The sequence below is a fragment of the Octodon degus genome, unplaced genomic scaffold (assembly GCF_000260255.1).
Source record: "Octodon degus isolate 3935 unplaced genomic scaffold, OctDeg1.0 scaffold00255, whole genome shotgun sequence".
Taxonomy (NCBI): Eukaryota; Metazoa; Chordata; class Mammalia; order Rodentia; family Octodontidae; genus Octodon; species Octodon degus.
Genome location: NW_004524831.1, coordinates 2,107,179 through 2,123,282, shown reverse-complemented (window position 1 = coordinate 2,123,282; position 16,104 = coordinate 2,107,179). Strand labels below are relative to the sequence as shown.

The window sequence follows — 16,104 nt, the reverse complement described above, 5'->3', positions numbered from 1 at the left end:
ACAAGAGATGAGGAAGACCTGGAAAGATGGGCGAGAACAGACTAAAGGTGCATTATGTGCATGCACGAATGACTCATAATTGATATGAATATCACATACTGCAAAGTGTGTTAATAAACATAAAATTATAAAAAATTAAAGCTAAATGAAGGTAGATAAAAATTGACACATAGATAATGACATTAAAAAATGAGAGCCTTATTGACACATAAACACATGAGCACAGGCTCCGTATTCTTTACACAAAGAGCAAAAAGCAGCAAAGTCATGCATCTATCTGCCCAGCCCTGACCCTGCAGCTCTGCAGAGGAGCCCAGCCCTGGATGCCCAGCAGTTCCCACTCACTGACTGATGTGTAAACCTCTCTGGCTGTGTCCAGGGCCTGGAGCAAGAGTCTAGTAGCTTGCAATTAGGACACAGGCCTAGACAATGGGGACAATGTTAAGAGAGAACCCGGTCTTCTATGGATACCACAAATGTTTAACAAACTTTAATATTTTTAAATGACTACAAAGCAAGAAAGATTTATACAAAAAAGAATGACTTGTATTCTGGAGAAAAACAAAAGGAGATTAAGAAGTAATTACACAACAAGATAGTTTCACAAAATAATCTACCATACTCCGTTGAACTTTCTTTGTTTGTAAACTGCCTCTGGACACTCACATCAGATGTGGATACTACCCTTTCTGATGCATCTTTCTCCAGAGCTATCCAAATAGCAGGAGGCCATGCAAATCAGTCCTCCCTCTGCTGATGAAAACCAGCCCAGCCCTGACCCTGCAGCTCTGCAGAGGAGCCCACCCCTGGATGCCCAGCGGTTTCCACTTACTGATCAGGACTGGGCACAAACAGATCACGATGGAGCCGGCAATGAACTGGGTTTTCCTGTTTGCGATTTTGAAAGGTGAATTATTTAGAACAAATGACAGAGTGTCAGTGGACACAAGTTGGTTAAACTGTGAACATTTATGCAATTTCCTGAGAAACAAGTTTCTATTTTTGCAGGTGTCCAGGCTGAGGTGCTGCTGGTGGAGTCCGGAGGAGGCTTGGTGCAGCCTGAGGGATCCATGAGACTGTCCTGTGTGGCCTCAGGTTTTACCTTCCATAACTATGGCATGCACTGGATCCGGCAGACTCCTGAGAAGGGCCTGGAGTGGATCTCAGCTATTGGTAATGGTGGTAACACATACTACGCAGACTCCGTAAAGGGTCGATTCATCATTTCCAGAGACAACGGCAAAAAACTGGTGAATCTGCAAATGAGCAGCCTGAGAACCGAGGACACAGCCCTGTATTACTGTTCAAGAGACACAGTGAGGAGACAGACTTGGGCTCCCTGACCAAAAAAAAAAAAAAAAAACAACAACTCCCTGCAAGGACTCCTGGAGCCAGCAGGTGGCGGTGTTGTCCACGGAGAATCAGGCAGGGCCCCAAGAGCAGCTGCAGTGAAGGAAAACAGTGGAGTGAGGTTTCCTACTGATGCCTAGGGTTTTCCTTCTCTATAAACACTGTAGTACCTAAGCAGACCCTGCAATGCATGAGTTGCGATGGCGTATCCCAGTTCAAGTAGACATCCGGTTACATTGCTTTGCATACATATATATGAAATAATCTCATTTTTTTTGTTTTCTATGTATCAACTTCACTTGATGGGAAATCATAATTTGGCTACATCTTGAAGTAACTTGTACATTTTATGAAGGTAATTTCTTTAATACCATAACTTCATCATTGACAAATGAATCTTGTAGTTTAATTTCAAATAGAAGTTGTCCTGTGCAGAAATAAATGATTCACATTTGAAAATTAAATTCTTCATATCCTTACCCATAGGGTCTGAAAACACCCAGCCCTCTCACCTCCTTGGCAACCTCGGGATGCTGGTCTCAAGGCCCAATGCCAGCACCATCTGGATCCCTGCACTCAGGAGTATGGAAGAAGGGCAGCCTGATTTGGAACACAGCCATGTAGAGGGCCTTGCTGTGCTCTCATTACTCTAGTTATACTGCTAGTTAGCTGATCATATCCACTTGAGTAAGAATCCTCAACTAAATTGGATCAGCATAGTCCCAGGTGTGGCTGAGGGCATTTACTCAAGACAGAATACCCGCCTTAGGGAGATTTGTTACCTGAATGAAAGGAAGACCGAGAACAAAGGGTCAGTTGCGTCTCCTCAGAGGAGCTGGAGTCTTCATCTATGCCAAAGATTGAAACTAGACCCATATTTTCTATGCACTAAACTGAGATGGAAATGAGTTGAAGATCTAAATATTAAAACAGAAATACTAAATCTAAAAGAGGATATACCGTGTAGAACTCTTGAGGACACTGGTGTAAGCAAAGACTTTATGAAGAAGCTCCACTTGCAATTAACTTTTGCAAGAAATAAGCAACTGGGATTTCATCTTGTCAAAACATTGCCCAGTAAAAGAAAACATTCATTAGTGTGACGAGTCAGTCTAGAGTGTAGAAAAAATGTTTTTGGCAGCTGTTCCTCAGGAAAAGGACTATCATCTAGAATATAGAAAGGAACAAAATGTCAGTCCTTCCCACATTTAAAGACCCAATCAAAAAATGAGTATCTGAAAGGAGTAGAAATTTCTCACGTAAGAATCATAAATAACAGATCAATACATTAAGCATATTCAATATCGTTGGTCATTTGAGAAATACAAATTAAAACAACACTGAAATTCCATGTCACTCCAAAACAAATGACTATTTTTAACAAATCAACCAGTGACCACGGCAGGCAAGGCTCTGAGAAATAGCCAGTGCTCCTGCGTGGCTGAAAGGAGTGCAACCTATGAAGCCACTGTGGAAATTAATGTGGCGATTCTTCATAAACTAGGATTAGAGGCTCCACTTGAGCATCTCCTCCTCTCCTTGGGATCTTCCCACAAGTACAAAAAGCATCAAACCACATCAACTTATGCACAGCCATGCTTATAGCAGCACCGTTTATAAAAGATGAATCATAGAAAGAATCCAAATGCCCATCAACTGAAGCACGCATGAAGAAGATGTGCATTTTTTAATACAATGGATCTACTAGTCAGCCAGAAAGAAGGAAAATCTTGAGACACTTCTAGGTGACCGAATGCACATTGAGAACATGCTACTTAGTGAAATAAATCAGACACAAAGGTGTAAATGTCAATTTTTCTCTCATGTAAGAAACTGAAAATGTGAGGCAGAAGATATATAATAGTTACTGTGAAATACGAAGCAAATGTTCAAATGGGAAGAAGAATTGGAGAGGGTGTAGGGGGGAAAGGAAGAAAAAGAGAAGACGAGATTAGAGGCTTCCTAAAAGGTACCATACTACATCAGCTCAATAATAAACTCTGGTAAAAATGTGATCAAATATACCTGCACTGTCTTTTACTTATTGCTGTTGCTGTCATATATAGTATGAATCAAAAAAATCTGTGTTATTATTATCACAATATACTAGCTTGTTTCTTCAGGTGGTAAGAAAAGAAACGATTTTCTGTAACAAAATCTTGGCCTCCAGACTTCACTGGGGCCAGCAGCTGCCCGACCAAGGGCCGGGGGCCACGGGCTCAGCCGACGACCATGGGCTCAGTGTCCAACCAGCAGTTTGAAGGTGGCCGCACCAAGGTGGCGGAGAAGGCACCTGAGGAGGCTCCAGCAGATGCAGCCCGTGCGGTGGACCAGCCGCATCTGTAAGTGGTTCAACGTGCGCACGGAGTTCGGCTTCTTGTCCATGACCGCCTGTGCCAGGGTCGCACTCGTTCCCCCAGAGACATCTTTGTACACCCCAGTAAGCTGTACATGGAGGTTTTCCAGATCCTGAAGGAGGGCAAGGCAGTGGAGTTCACCTTTTAAAAGTCTGCCAAGGGCCTGGGATCCATCCAAGTCACGGGTCCTGGTGGGGTGTTCTGTACTGGAAGTGAGAGGCAGCCCAAGGGGAAGAATATGCAGATGCCAGATCCAATGGAGACAGGTGCTATAACTGTGGTGGTCTAGACCATCATGCCAAGGAATGCAAGCAGCCACCCCTTCCTAAGAAGTACCACTTCTGCCAAAGCATGAACCACATGGTGGCCTCACATCCACTGAAGGCCGAGCAGGCTCCCAGCTCCCAGGGAAAGCCACCTGACTTCCAGAAGGACGAAGAAGAGATCAACAAGAAAGATCCCTGCTTCCAATGGCCCAAAATTGAGCACAGTGGGTAAAGGAATATTCTTTGCTATCAGGAAGTTTTGAGGAGCAGGCATCAATCAGCAGAACGGTGAAAGTGGGGATAGGGTGGGGTGGGTAACTGGCACTGCCGTATATCTCAGGCCCAGGTTCCCAGCTATCACTCTATCTTCCCTCAGTTGGGGGAAGGGATGAGGCAAAGGGACTCCAACCGTGTTCTAGCCAAGTAAAAGTAAGGGCTCTGGGGGAACCACCCTAGAACCTGCATGCTTTATCTGAGGCTTTACCCCCAAAAGAATAAGGAAGTTGTTTTCCTTTTAAAGGATATGTAATATTTCTCTTGCCAGGGTGAAATAATTAAGCATGAGACCAGACTGATGGACCCAATCCACAAACTACTACATTATATGGGAAGACATCTCAGGAGCAACGCGGGGGGAGGAGGGGTTAGCATCTTTTTCCCTCATAACCCAATCTTGGGATGTGGTGCTGGGAACTATTCCAAGCAATGGGTTGTGGTGACAGAGAAAAAGGGTGGTTGGGAGAACAGCCTCAGACCTGCTCCTCCTAACTCCCTCCCTCACTTTTTGGGGCCAGTGTAATTTTATTTAGTTGCTCCTTTGGATAGCTGCACCTTGAGTCCCACTTTCTCCAGGATGCCAACTGCACTGTGTGTGAACGACATATCTTGTGCATTTAACTTTTTTTCATAATATAAATATTCTGGCTTTGTATTTTTGTATATTTTAATCTAAGGCCCTGATTTCTGCACTGTGTTCTCAGGTACATGAGCAATCTCAGGGATAAGTTGGCAGCAGCTCCAGGTCTGCACAGCAGGAATACATTTTGTTTTTATCACTATGGAGAGCAAATATTTGCAGTGCATAGCCTATGAAGTGCACTACCTCATTTCTGCCAATCAGAGTTGAATCTTCTGCCATATTACCCTTTTAAAACCCCCTCCACCTTAAAAATGTTTGATAGGAGTCTAGGTTTTAAAGGGGTAGCCCCACAACTTGAACTTTGACTGGAAGATTGGAGATTAATCTAAATCGAAAAGGTGGTGCAGAGAAGTTAGGAGAAGCTAGGCCAGGTAAAAGGCTCAGAAAAGAAGCCAAGGTTAGGTGATGTGATGATTGTTGTCTAATCTTAGGGGTATGGGGCTTGCTTTACATATCTGATCCATCCTAGGCTAGATAGATAAGCCTAGCTTGACAATACACAAGTTGTGTGTGTTTGTATTTTTAAAAAAGTGATTTGGTAAGGCTGAGTTTTAAGATCAATACCCTTGTGCCCATTCTGTGCTGGGCAGGAATGACTATTTGAAGAAGCAAGGACTCAAATTATGAACCATCCGACATTCTTGGCTTCCAGAGAGACCCATAAAAGAGAGCCTCTGTGGTCCCAGGAGCCAGTATACTGCCCTGCTGAAGTAGTAATGAATAGTGTCTTGATAGCTAAAAAAGAAAAAAGGGGGTTCATTTACATGCTGTGAGATCACTGCAGACCTACATCACTGGTGAGACGGGACAATGCAATAGAATGCATTGGATAGTGTGTGTGTGTGTGTGTGTGTGTGTGTGTGTGTGTGTGCTCTTGGTTTCTGCCCTCCCCCAAATGCTGCCCCCCTTTTAATTATTGTTTGTCTGGGCTTTGTAGGACTTTTGCTGAGTCTCTGATTTGGTGATTGCTAAGTGGCCTAGTTTGTGTAAATACATGTTGGTCTTTTCTCCATGTTTTGGGGGGGTTTATTGTTTACAAAATTATTTTTGTATTGAGAGAAAACAGGCAAAGCATCTTTGAATGAAGGTTATGCACCAGGCAAAAGGATCTGAAAAATAAGTTGAGGGAGGCTCTTTTTGAAGTGGGGATCTTGGACCATCTTCTGTAGTCCCCTTTCTTGTGTTTCCTATTTGAGACTAAAGCTGTCCTATTTGAGACTAAATTTGTCTTTTTCTCCCCCTAAAGAACATCTACAAACCAACACACATATCTACTTAATTCTTAAAGTATCTCTGCAACTCTTAGATGACTTAGGCAGAAATCCTGAAGGAGCAAGGATCCCCTACCCCTTGTTCCCAACCTCCTGAGTCAGGATTGTTATTGGATGCAATTCATGCCTAACACCTGCTGTTTGCATGGCTCAGACCTACTCAGTTTGTAATCCTAGAGAAGCAAGTGGGCTCAGGAGACCAGCAAAGAGAGTATGAATGTATACAAGTCACTCAGAAATTTTTATTATGCAGGTGTAAGAAACTTATGTCAAAGTGGCCTCAAGATTGTTTAATAGGAGACAGACAAGTGTAACTCCATGTTTACTGCTAGAGATCAAAGCTTTATGTGAAATCTAGAATTTGAGGAGAGGGATGGATGGTGGAGGATGGGAAAGTATATAACTGTCTGTTCTTTCTCTTAACCCTTCACATCATTCCTGAATTGCCGAGACCAAGGCCCCTTGGGCTTTGGTGACCCCTTCTCTGGTGTGTCTGATGGTTGATTTTGCTATACCCCACTATACTTTCTTTCTCATTTTCTAAACTTTTTGTAACACATGCACTGACTTTTCCTTCCCTTCTCCTTGCCTTAGGAAAATACCATGAATAAAAAGTCTTATTGACACTCAAAAACAAATCTCCACAAATATTATAATATTCAGAAAAAAATTCATAAAAAATGATATCAATTAACCTTAAAAAATGATTAAAACTTGTGAACTTCCACATACCAACTGTTAAATACATGATAAAAATTAATAAAATGGTAGCATTAAAATTGCAAAAATCCAAGAACAATATCATCAGGATGTAAATATGTATTGCAAATACAGCATAAAATTCATAAATCAATCTGGAAAAGGAAGAAATGATTTGAAAAACACATTGTGTTTCTGAGTAAAAATTTGGATATAACTGCTGTATAGATAGATAATTCACTCAGCTACATGCAGCATATATATATATATATATATATATATATATTAAATTAATCTTAGAAAATGGAAGCTTTACTTTGGCTCAGCACTTTAGTATATTGTGTGTGTGTTTGTGGAGCTGTATTAGTTTTAGTCTGTGTTTTTGTTTTTCCTTTAAAGGACACACTACCTGTGATCTAAAACCTTCCACTGAGGCTCTTGCCACTAAAGTCCCAATATCTCCACATGGTGTGTTATGCTGGGGACCAAGGCTTCACCATGAGATTGGTGACATGCATGGTAGAAACTGCAACACACCAAAGGAATTTTCATATGTCAATCATTAACTACCAATGTTATCTCTCACTCAAATACAAAAAAAAATCCTAAAATTCACATGAAAATGAAACACCCAAACCCTCCAAGCCTGAACAACTAAGCATATAGATTAAAAAGCCAAACTATAAACCACTTCAAAACATGTATTAGGTGTGTATGTGAGACATGAATTAATTCAAGTTATACAGTGAATAGCTAAATGGCAGAAAAGACAATAAACAATCATTAAAATGAGGGAAAATCTTAACACAGATTTCACCAATGGAAACATTTAAAGGAGAAATGAGAATTTGGAAATAGGTGAGACATTAGCCCTCATTTAACAAAATGCACTTAGAAAAATAAAAGAACATATAAAAATAGAAGAGAGCACACAATAGAATAAAATGGTGATAAATGAGAAGGGAGTTAAGTGGATATAGTACAGTAAAAAAGATTAATGTGTGTTTCTGCATATGCAAACATGAGAACCTGAAAGTCCCAAATCTGTGCATATATAATGCATTGATATTCATTTTAAATTACATAAAAAAGCACAGATGTTACAATGTGTATGGATTAGATACACTTATGGCTCCACTAAATAAATTCCACATTTTCACTGAAATATGTTTGTAAATATACGTCCTTCTTTAAAAATCCCACAACAATCACATGAGATAAGTACATTCTTTCAGGTTAAATATATTAATAAACACCTTTTAATTTGTTTTTCATTTTATTTTCTGGATTGGTAAAATGTATTGTCTTCACTAACATAAACCATCTCTATTAGATTACTTTTACATTTTTTTTTTTTTGAACCGGGGATTGAACTCAGGCCCTTGCGTTTGCCAGGGAAGTGCTTATTGCACTGAGCCATCTCCTTAGCCCTAATTTTACATGTTTTATACAAGCTGATTTTAGAGGAAATGTCACTAGGGTTATGTATTTATAATTTGGATTGAGATTATGAATCATTTAGCTTGATTTAGTTGACGTAGATTTCATAATTCTGAAAACTGTAACAAACGTAATTGTTAAAGCTTCTCTTGTGCAACAATAAAGGTCTCCCTGTCATTACTTAGAAAGCTTACAATTGGATCTTCACCAGGACACAGAAGAAAAGCTGAGAGGAGGGTGGCCCTTTTATCACCATCTAGAGAGGATTTTATATTAGTGATTTAGCTACATACTATAAAAACTTTTAAGGATCAATACAGAAAGAAAAATAGCTTTTGGAATAGAAAATGACAAGACACAGAAAAGGATATCAGAAAATGGAAATATGCCCCTGGCTCATGGATAGGAAGAACCAACCTTTTCAAAATTACCATGCTCCCAAATTTATTATGCAGATTTAATGCAATTCCATTCATGATGCCATTAGCATATATCACTGATCTAGAGAAACCAATCTCAGTATTCACTTGTAAGCAGAAGAGACCTTCAGTAGCAAAGGCAATCCTGGGCAACAAAAGCAAAGTAGGAGGCATCACAAGCCCTGATCTGAAAATAGACCATGAAGACACTGTGAGAAACCAGCAAGGCACTAACATGGACACAGACCAGTGGATCAGTGGAGCAGATTGGAAGATGCAGACACAGTACAACCACACTCAGCCAAACTATCTTTTACAAAAGGGCCAAACATGTTCACTGGTAGAAAGCCTTTCTCATAAATGGTGTAGGGAAAACTGGATATTCTCATGCTAAAGACTAAAACTACATCCAGGTTGATCACCATACACTAAACTCAAGTCAAAATGGATCAAACATCTAAATTTTAAAACACAAACAGTAAACCTACTGGAAGGGAAAGTAGGTACATAGGTTGAAGACATAGGTCTAGGCCCAGAGTTCATGAAAACTCAAACTGCATGGATGTACTTAAAAGAATCAACAACTGGGCTCTCATTTTACAATAAAATGCACAGGAAAAGACATCACCAAGAAAATGAAAGGAAAACCCACAGAGTAGGACAAAACTTAGACAACCATCCTCCAGAAAAATAAATTCTTCTAACTAGAAAATATAAGACTGAAAAAAGTACTGCCACGAAATTCAAAGAGTCCAAAAATTGGTATTTGAAATGAATAGACCCTTCTCAGAGGAAGATACACAAATGGCAAATAAATACATGAAATGAGTCTGAGTAGAATGAGTGAGCTGAGTGGTGCAGCACTTGCATCTCGGAAACCCGTAGCACTAGCAGCATGGCTGACTGACTGAAGAGCAGACTGCAGAAGTCAAAGAAGCTTGTTCACTATCTGACAAAGATGGTGATGGAACTGTAACAACAAAGCGATTGGCAAGTGTAATGAGGTCTCTGGGGCAGAATCCCACAGAAGCAGAGTTGGAGGACATGATTAATGAAGTAGATCCTGATGGTAATGGTACAATTGACTTCCCTGAATTTCTGACAGTCATGTCAAGAAAAATGAAAGACACAGACAGTGAGGAAGAAATTAGAGAAGCATTCCGTGCATTTGATAAGGATGGAAATGGTTATATTAGTGCAGCAGAGCTTTGCCATGTGATGACAAACCTTGGAGAAAAGTTAACAGATGATGAGGTTGGTGGAGTGATCAGGGAAGCAGATATTGACGGTGATGATCAAGGAAACTATGAAGGTTTTATGCAGATGATGACAGCAAAGTGAAGGCATTGTACAGAATGTGTTAAATTTCTTGTACAAAACTGGTTATTGGCATTTTCTTTCTTTGTAACTTATCTGTGAAACGTTTCCCCCTACTGTTGAAAAAAATGTGCATTATAGTAGTTAGGACTTCACTCCTCCATTATTTTCATCCCATATCTTCCTGTCATTGTCCTGATACCTTATTTTAGAAAATGGATCAAGGAACATGTTGATGTGGCTTACTTTGAACTTATCTATGCCCTTCTGCACTCTAAACTTGGATAGGGTTAGGGTTAGGGTTAGGGTTAGGGTTAGGGTTAGGGTTAGGGTTAGGGTTAGGGTTAGGGTAGAAAAAAAATAATAAAATAAATAAACTTAGATGGAGTTGGTCAAATGAGGGGACATCTGGGTTATGCCTTTATTAGTAGGTTCTTTAGGAATTGTTAGCATGTTGTTGCAGAAGTGTGGAGTTGTAACTCTACAGGAACTATAGACAGTCAACAATATGCACTTAAAAGCTGCACTACTACAAAATGACTATATTATCCAGGTAAGCATACATTTTTATCCAGGTACGGCTGATCTTGTACCACAAACATTTTCTATTAAACTTTGTTTAGCCACTTTTTAAAAAACATCTGCTTATGGCACAATTTTCCTCAAATCCATTACAAGTAGTATATTCATTCACTTTCCAATAAAAAATACAATTAAAAAATATAAAATAAAATAAAAAATAAAAATTACAATTTAAAAATCAATAGATAGATGTATGAAAAAAATTTTCCACTGCACCGATCATTCAAGAAATGCAAATTAAAACAGCATTAAGACGCCATCTTTCCCAGAAAAAATGACTGTCATCAAGAAATCAAGTAATAACAATTGCTGATAGAGCTGCTGGGAAAATGGAATCCTTGTCCATTATTGGTAGGATGTAGTTTTGTACAACCACTGTGGAAACAAACGCTTGGATTTCCCAAAACACTAGAATTATAGGTCCTATTACATCCATCAATTCACCTTCTGGATATTTTTCCAAAGAAATTAAAAATATTATATCACAACAATATATGTGCACACACGTTTATACAAGCACAATTTTTAAAAGCTATATATTGGAAACAACCCAAATTCCTATCAACAGAGGAATGGACAAAAAATAAAAGATGAGGTATTGATATACAATGAGGTACTACCCAGGCGTAAGAAAGGATGAGCTTCAGAATTGTATAGGCAAACATGAGAACATATTCATAAGTGAAATAAATCGGAATCACAAATTCAAAGTTCCTATTGTCTCCTGAGTGTAAAAAAGAAAAAAAGGAAAAAAAGGTGATACAAAACGTACAAAGGATGTTATGAAATGAACAGAGGGGCCAGGGAAATAGCTCAGTAGAATAAGCACTTGCCTTGCAAGTTCAGGTGCCTGAGTTTAATCCCTAGTTCCGCCAAAAAAAAAAAAAAATGAAATGAACAGAGACTGCTGAATAGGATACAACAAGTGGGGTGGGGCAAAGGAGAAAAGAAAGAAAGGGAGAATAAAATACATATCTGCACCTGTCAATGTATAGCAGGAGGCCATGCAAATAGGGCCTCCCTGTGCTGATGAAAACCAGCCCAGCTCTGACCTGAGGCAGCAGTCACTACACTGTGACTAGAACTGAACACAGACAGCTCACCATGGAGCTTGGGCTGAGCTGGGTTTTCCTCCTTGCCATTCTGAATGGTAAATTATTTGGTAGAAAAGATACTGAGCATGTGAATGGGCATGAGTGGGATAAACAGTGGACCTGTCATGATTTCCTGAGCAGGATGTGTGTGTCTTTGCAGGTGTCCAGGCTGAGGTGCAGCTGGTGGAGTCCGGGGGAGGCTTGGTGAAGCCTGGTGAATCCCTGAGACTATCCTGTGTGGCCTCAGGATTCAATTTTGGGAGTTACGGCATGCACTGGATCCGCCAGGCTCCAGGGAAGGGGCTGGAGTGGATCTCAGCTATCGGTAGTACTGATACTTACTACGCAGACTCCGTGAAGGGCCGATTCACCATCTCCAGAGAAAACAGCAAGAATACACTATATCTGCAAATGAGCAGCTTGAAAACTGAGGACACAACCTTATATTACTGTACAAGAGACACAGTGAAGTGACACAATAGTGCACCCAGACAAAAAACCTCCCTGTGAGGGCACTTGTGGTCAGCAGATAGCGCTGTTGTCTATAGTGAACCAGGTTGGGCCCCAGTGCAGGTGCAGTGAAGGAAGCCATGGAGTGAAGGCTTCCTCTTGGCCTCTAGGGTTTCCCTTCTGTACACACATTTTAGGACCTGAGCCAACCCTGCAATACATGAGCTGCAGTGAAGTAGCCAATTTAGAGTAAACATTCTGTTACACTTCATTGCATAAGTGCATAAGAAGTCATGCCATTGTCATTGTCTATGTATCAATTTCACTTAATGGATAATCATAACTTGGATGCATCTTCAAGTAATGTGTAGCTAGAGGCTGTAGCTCATGGGTACAGCATTTAAATGCAAATATCATGTAAATTTTATAAGGTTACCTTTTGTAATACCATAAGCTCATCATTTAGAAATGAATCTTCTAGTTTAATCCCAAATATGAGAAGTTATCCTGTGCAGAGAAAAACTCTTCTAATTTTAAAATTAAATTCTTCACAACCTTCTTCACAGGGTTGGAGAACACCCAGCCCTCTCACCTTCTTGGCCACCTCGGGACACGTGGTCCCAAGGCTCAGTGCCAGCACCACATGAATCCCTGAACTCAGAAATATGGAAGAGAGGCAGCTTAATTTGGCTCAAGACAGTGTCTAGGGGCTGTGTTGTGCTGTTCCTTCCCCTCCTCTTTGTAGGACTTGCCCACTGTGATATTGGACTGATCATATCCACTTGAGTAAGAATCACCCAATTAAATTGGACCAGCACAGTTATAGGTGTGGCTGAAGGCATTTAGTAAAGACAGAAAATCCACATTAGGGAGATTTGTTGCCTGAATGGTATAAAAGTGAAACCAAGAAGAAAGGGTCACTTGTGTTTCTTCAGGCGAATTTCAGGGTGCATCTATACCAAATATTAAAACTACACCCATATTTGTTTCTTTACATTACACTGAAATTGAGGTCAATCAGAGATCTAAATATGAACACAGTAGCATTGGTGAGATATCTCAGCAGTCTAAAGCACCTGCTGAGGCAAGCTTAGAAAGGCACAGGGGACTGCAGTTCCATCCCAGGTACCGCATGCCATGCCAGCCCTGCCCTCAGAACAGCTGAGCCAGCCAAAATAAGAAATAAAAAATAAACATGAACATCAAACACTAAATGTTATGGAAGATATAACAGGTAGAACTCTTGAAGACATTAGAGTGGGCAAAGACTTCATGAACAAACTCCAATTGCAATGAACAAGAAATAAACAACTGGGATTTCATCTTATTAAAAATTTTGCACAGCAAGTGAAACCTGCATTGGTGTGAAGAGTCACACTAGAGAGTGAGAAAATGTTTTTGGCAACTTTTCCTCAGGAAAAAGACTACCATCTAAGATATACAAAGACGTGCCAGAGTCAGAACTTCCCAAATTTAAAGATGCAATCAAAAACTGAACATCTGAAATGAGTAGAAACATCTCACATGAAGAATTAGAAATATCAAAAAATATATCAAAAATATCCAATATCATTGGTTCTTTGGAAGATACAAATTAAAGCAACACTGAGATGCCATGTCACTCAAAAAAAGAATGGCTGTTTTCAACAAATCAACCAATGACCTATGTTGGCAGGGTTCTAGGGAATAGATAATTCCCATCCCCCATTGGAGGGAGTATAAACTAATGAATCCACTATATAAATTAGTGTGGAGATTCCTCAAAAAAAGTAGAATTACAGGCTCCCCATGGCCACCCCTTCTTCTCCTTGGTATCTAACTGCAAGTATTACACACATCAAACCACAATGACTGATGCACAACCATGCTCAGAGCACCACAGTTTGTAACAGCTAAATCTTGGAAATAGCCCAAATTGCCACTAACTGATGAATGCATGAAGAAGATGTGTATTTTTTATATACTGAATCTAATGCTCAGTGATGCAGAAGGAAGATCATGAGACACTTCTAGGTAAACGATTGCACCCGAGAACATACTCTTCAGTGAAATAAATGAGACACAAAAGTGTAAAAGTCATTTTTTCTCTCATGTGAGAACCTGAAAGTGTAAACAAGGACCAAAATATATAATAACTACTGTGAAATAAGGTGAAAATATTCAAATGGGAACGAGCATTTGAGATGGAGCTGGGGGAGAGGAAGAAAAAGAAAAGAAGAAATTAGAGGCTTCTTAAAGAGGACCATACTACATCAGCTGAATAATAAACTCTGGTTAAAAAAAAATGTTCAAATGTAGCTGTATTGATTCAGAGAGTACTTTAAGTTCTCCTAAGGTCTGAGCATCTTATGGCTAAGAGCATCAACTGTTCTTTTAAAATTCTGAGAAACCATTCCGGTTACTTTGAGTTCTCTCATTGCTTGTATTCTAAACAAACAGATGTTTGCTGAACTTATGCTGCTCTGAAAGTAAATATTTCTGCCTTACAGAGGAAGCCTCTGTGCTTTCTTTATTTCTCTTGTACTTTCCCAGTCTCTTGCTATGTTGGTGTATGTATTAGTCTAGAGTAATGTGACTTATTAATTAATTCATTAACTAATCCAGTCAACTATATTAAGAGGGGTAACTTCGAGCTCAGTGTTCTGAGAGATTTTCCAATGGCTTGTCCATTTCTTGAATGAAAAATCAGAGAGGTCGGCAGTAGCTCCTCCAGTTAAGGACACTGGTATGACAGCTCCTGTTTTCAGAAAGCTCTTTAGGAATATGATCCAGAGCTCCCAGGCTGTGAGTTCTGCTCTCCTGTTCACCCACTTTCTCTAGAAGAGGTGGGAAGAAAAAGATGGAGGAGAAGAGGAAGGAGGAGGAAGAGGTATAACAAGAGTTAAGAATAGAAGGGTAGGGGATATATGTACAGGTCCAGTGTGCATTCCAGGGTTCTGAAAAGTGGCCATAAAGGTATATATCATGGGGCAGTTCTCAGCCCATTTCAATGTTCTGATAACCAACTAATCCATTTCTTTTTCATTCTAAGGTACAAGGTGGGGATTGGGGAGATGGGAAAAGGGGGAAGTAAAGCATCATACAAGGCAAGTAATGGTATGATTTAAAAGACACCCAATTTGGAGTCTAGAAAATTGAACAGCATTCTGGCTCTTCAGTTTACCGGAAGTATGACTGGCTGAGAAAACCTGTCAGAAACTCAGCTTCCTAATCTGTATAATGGAAAAAATATTGTTATCTTCACAAAATGTCTGTGAAGTTGAAATAAGAAAAGGTGAATGTATAAACTTTGAATGTCACAGATTGGTCTTCAAATGTAGAGAATAATTACTACCATTAATAACAACACACTCTCAGCTTTGAGCTGTTCTCTCCACCTCTCTTCCTCCTCCTAGAGAGCATAATAATGTGGTCTGTGATTACTCATGGAAGTTGCATTTCCCTATTAGTTCTTCTTACACAATAATTTTATTGAAATCCATTAAAATACTTTAGGCAACCTTCTTAAAAAACAAATATAGATGCATTGTCTTTCACTTGTTGCTATTATTGTCGTATATAGTATGAACCCAAGAAAAGTGCTATTATTATCACAATGTACTATGTTCTATCTTTATTTGTTAAGAAAATACTTTTATATCCAACATAATCTCCACAAATATCATAATAATCAGGAAATAAATTCAGGAAAATGAATATCAATTAGCCTTAGAAAAATGATTATAATTTCCAAACTTTCACATGCTAACTGTTAAATACATCGTAATAATTAGTGCAATGGCAAGATTAAAATAGCAAAATTCCATCAAGTATGAAAAGGTCCTTTAATGACTTCTCCAAACACAGCTTCTCTAACTGCAATGGAACACACATCTTTGACAAAACAAAACAAAAAAGATGGATATGTTGGGAGCCAGGGAAGATAGGAAATTGATCAAAT

At 39.5% G+C, this 16,104-nt stretch overlaps 1 protein-coding gene, 1 pseudogene and 2 gene segments (V, D, J or C); all 4 read left to right on the top strand.

The window, feature by feature from the left end:
• The first annotated feature begins 811 nt into the window (after positions 1-811).
• LOC101583634 lies at positions 812-1,343 on the top strand. The segment is given in 2 exon segments: positions 812-907; positions 1,009-1,343. Coding segments are annotated over 2 exon segments (381 nt in total).
• Positions 1,344-3,582: 2,239 nt separating this feature from the next.
• On the top strand, positions 3,583-4,192 carry LOC101587288 (annotated as a pseudogene).
• A 5,368-nt stretch (positions 4,193-9,560) lies between these two features.
• Positions 9,561-10,062, top strand: LOC105740984 (calmodulin-A-like). Its single transcript, XM_023706419.1, has 2 exons — positions 9,561-9,588; positions 9,623-10,062. Exons 1-2 carry the CDS (start codon positions 9,561-9,563, stop codon positions 10,060-10,062), a joined length of 468 nt encoding a protein of 155 aa, XP_023562187.1.
• Positions 10,063-11,686: 1,624 nt separating this feature from the next.
• Positions 11,687-12,188, top strand: LOC101583240. The segment is given in 2 exon segments: positions 11,687-11,770; positions 11,875-12,188. Coding segments are annotated over 2 exon segments (360 nt in total).
• The last annotated feature ends 3,916 nt before the right edge of the window (positions 12,189-16,104 follow it).

Coding starts and splice junctions, on each gene's coding strand:
- LOC105740984 (XM_023706419.1), top strand. CDS start 9,561: ATGAGTGAGCTGAGTGGTGCAGCACTTG. Junction 9,589..9,622: donor GCTGAGTGGTGCAGCACTTG/CATCTCGGAAAC, acceptor AGCAGCATGGCT/GACTGACTGAAGAGCAGACT.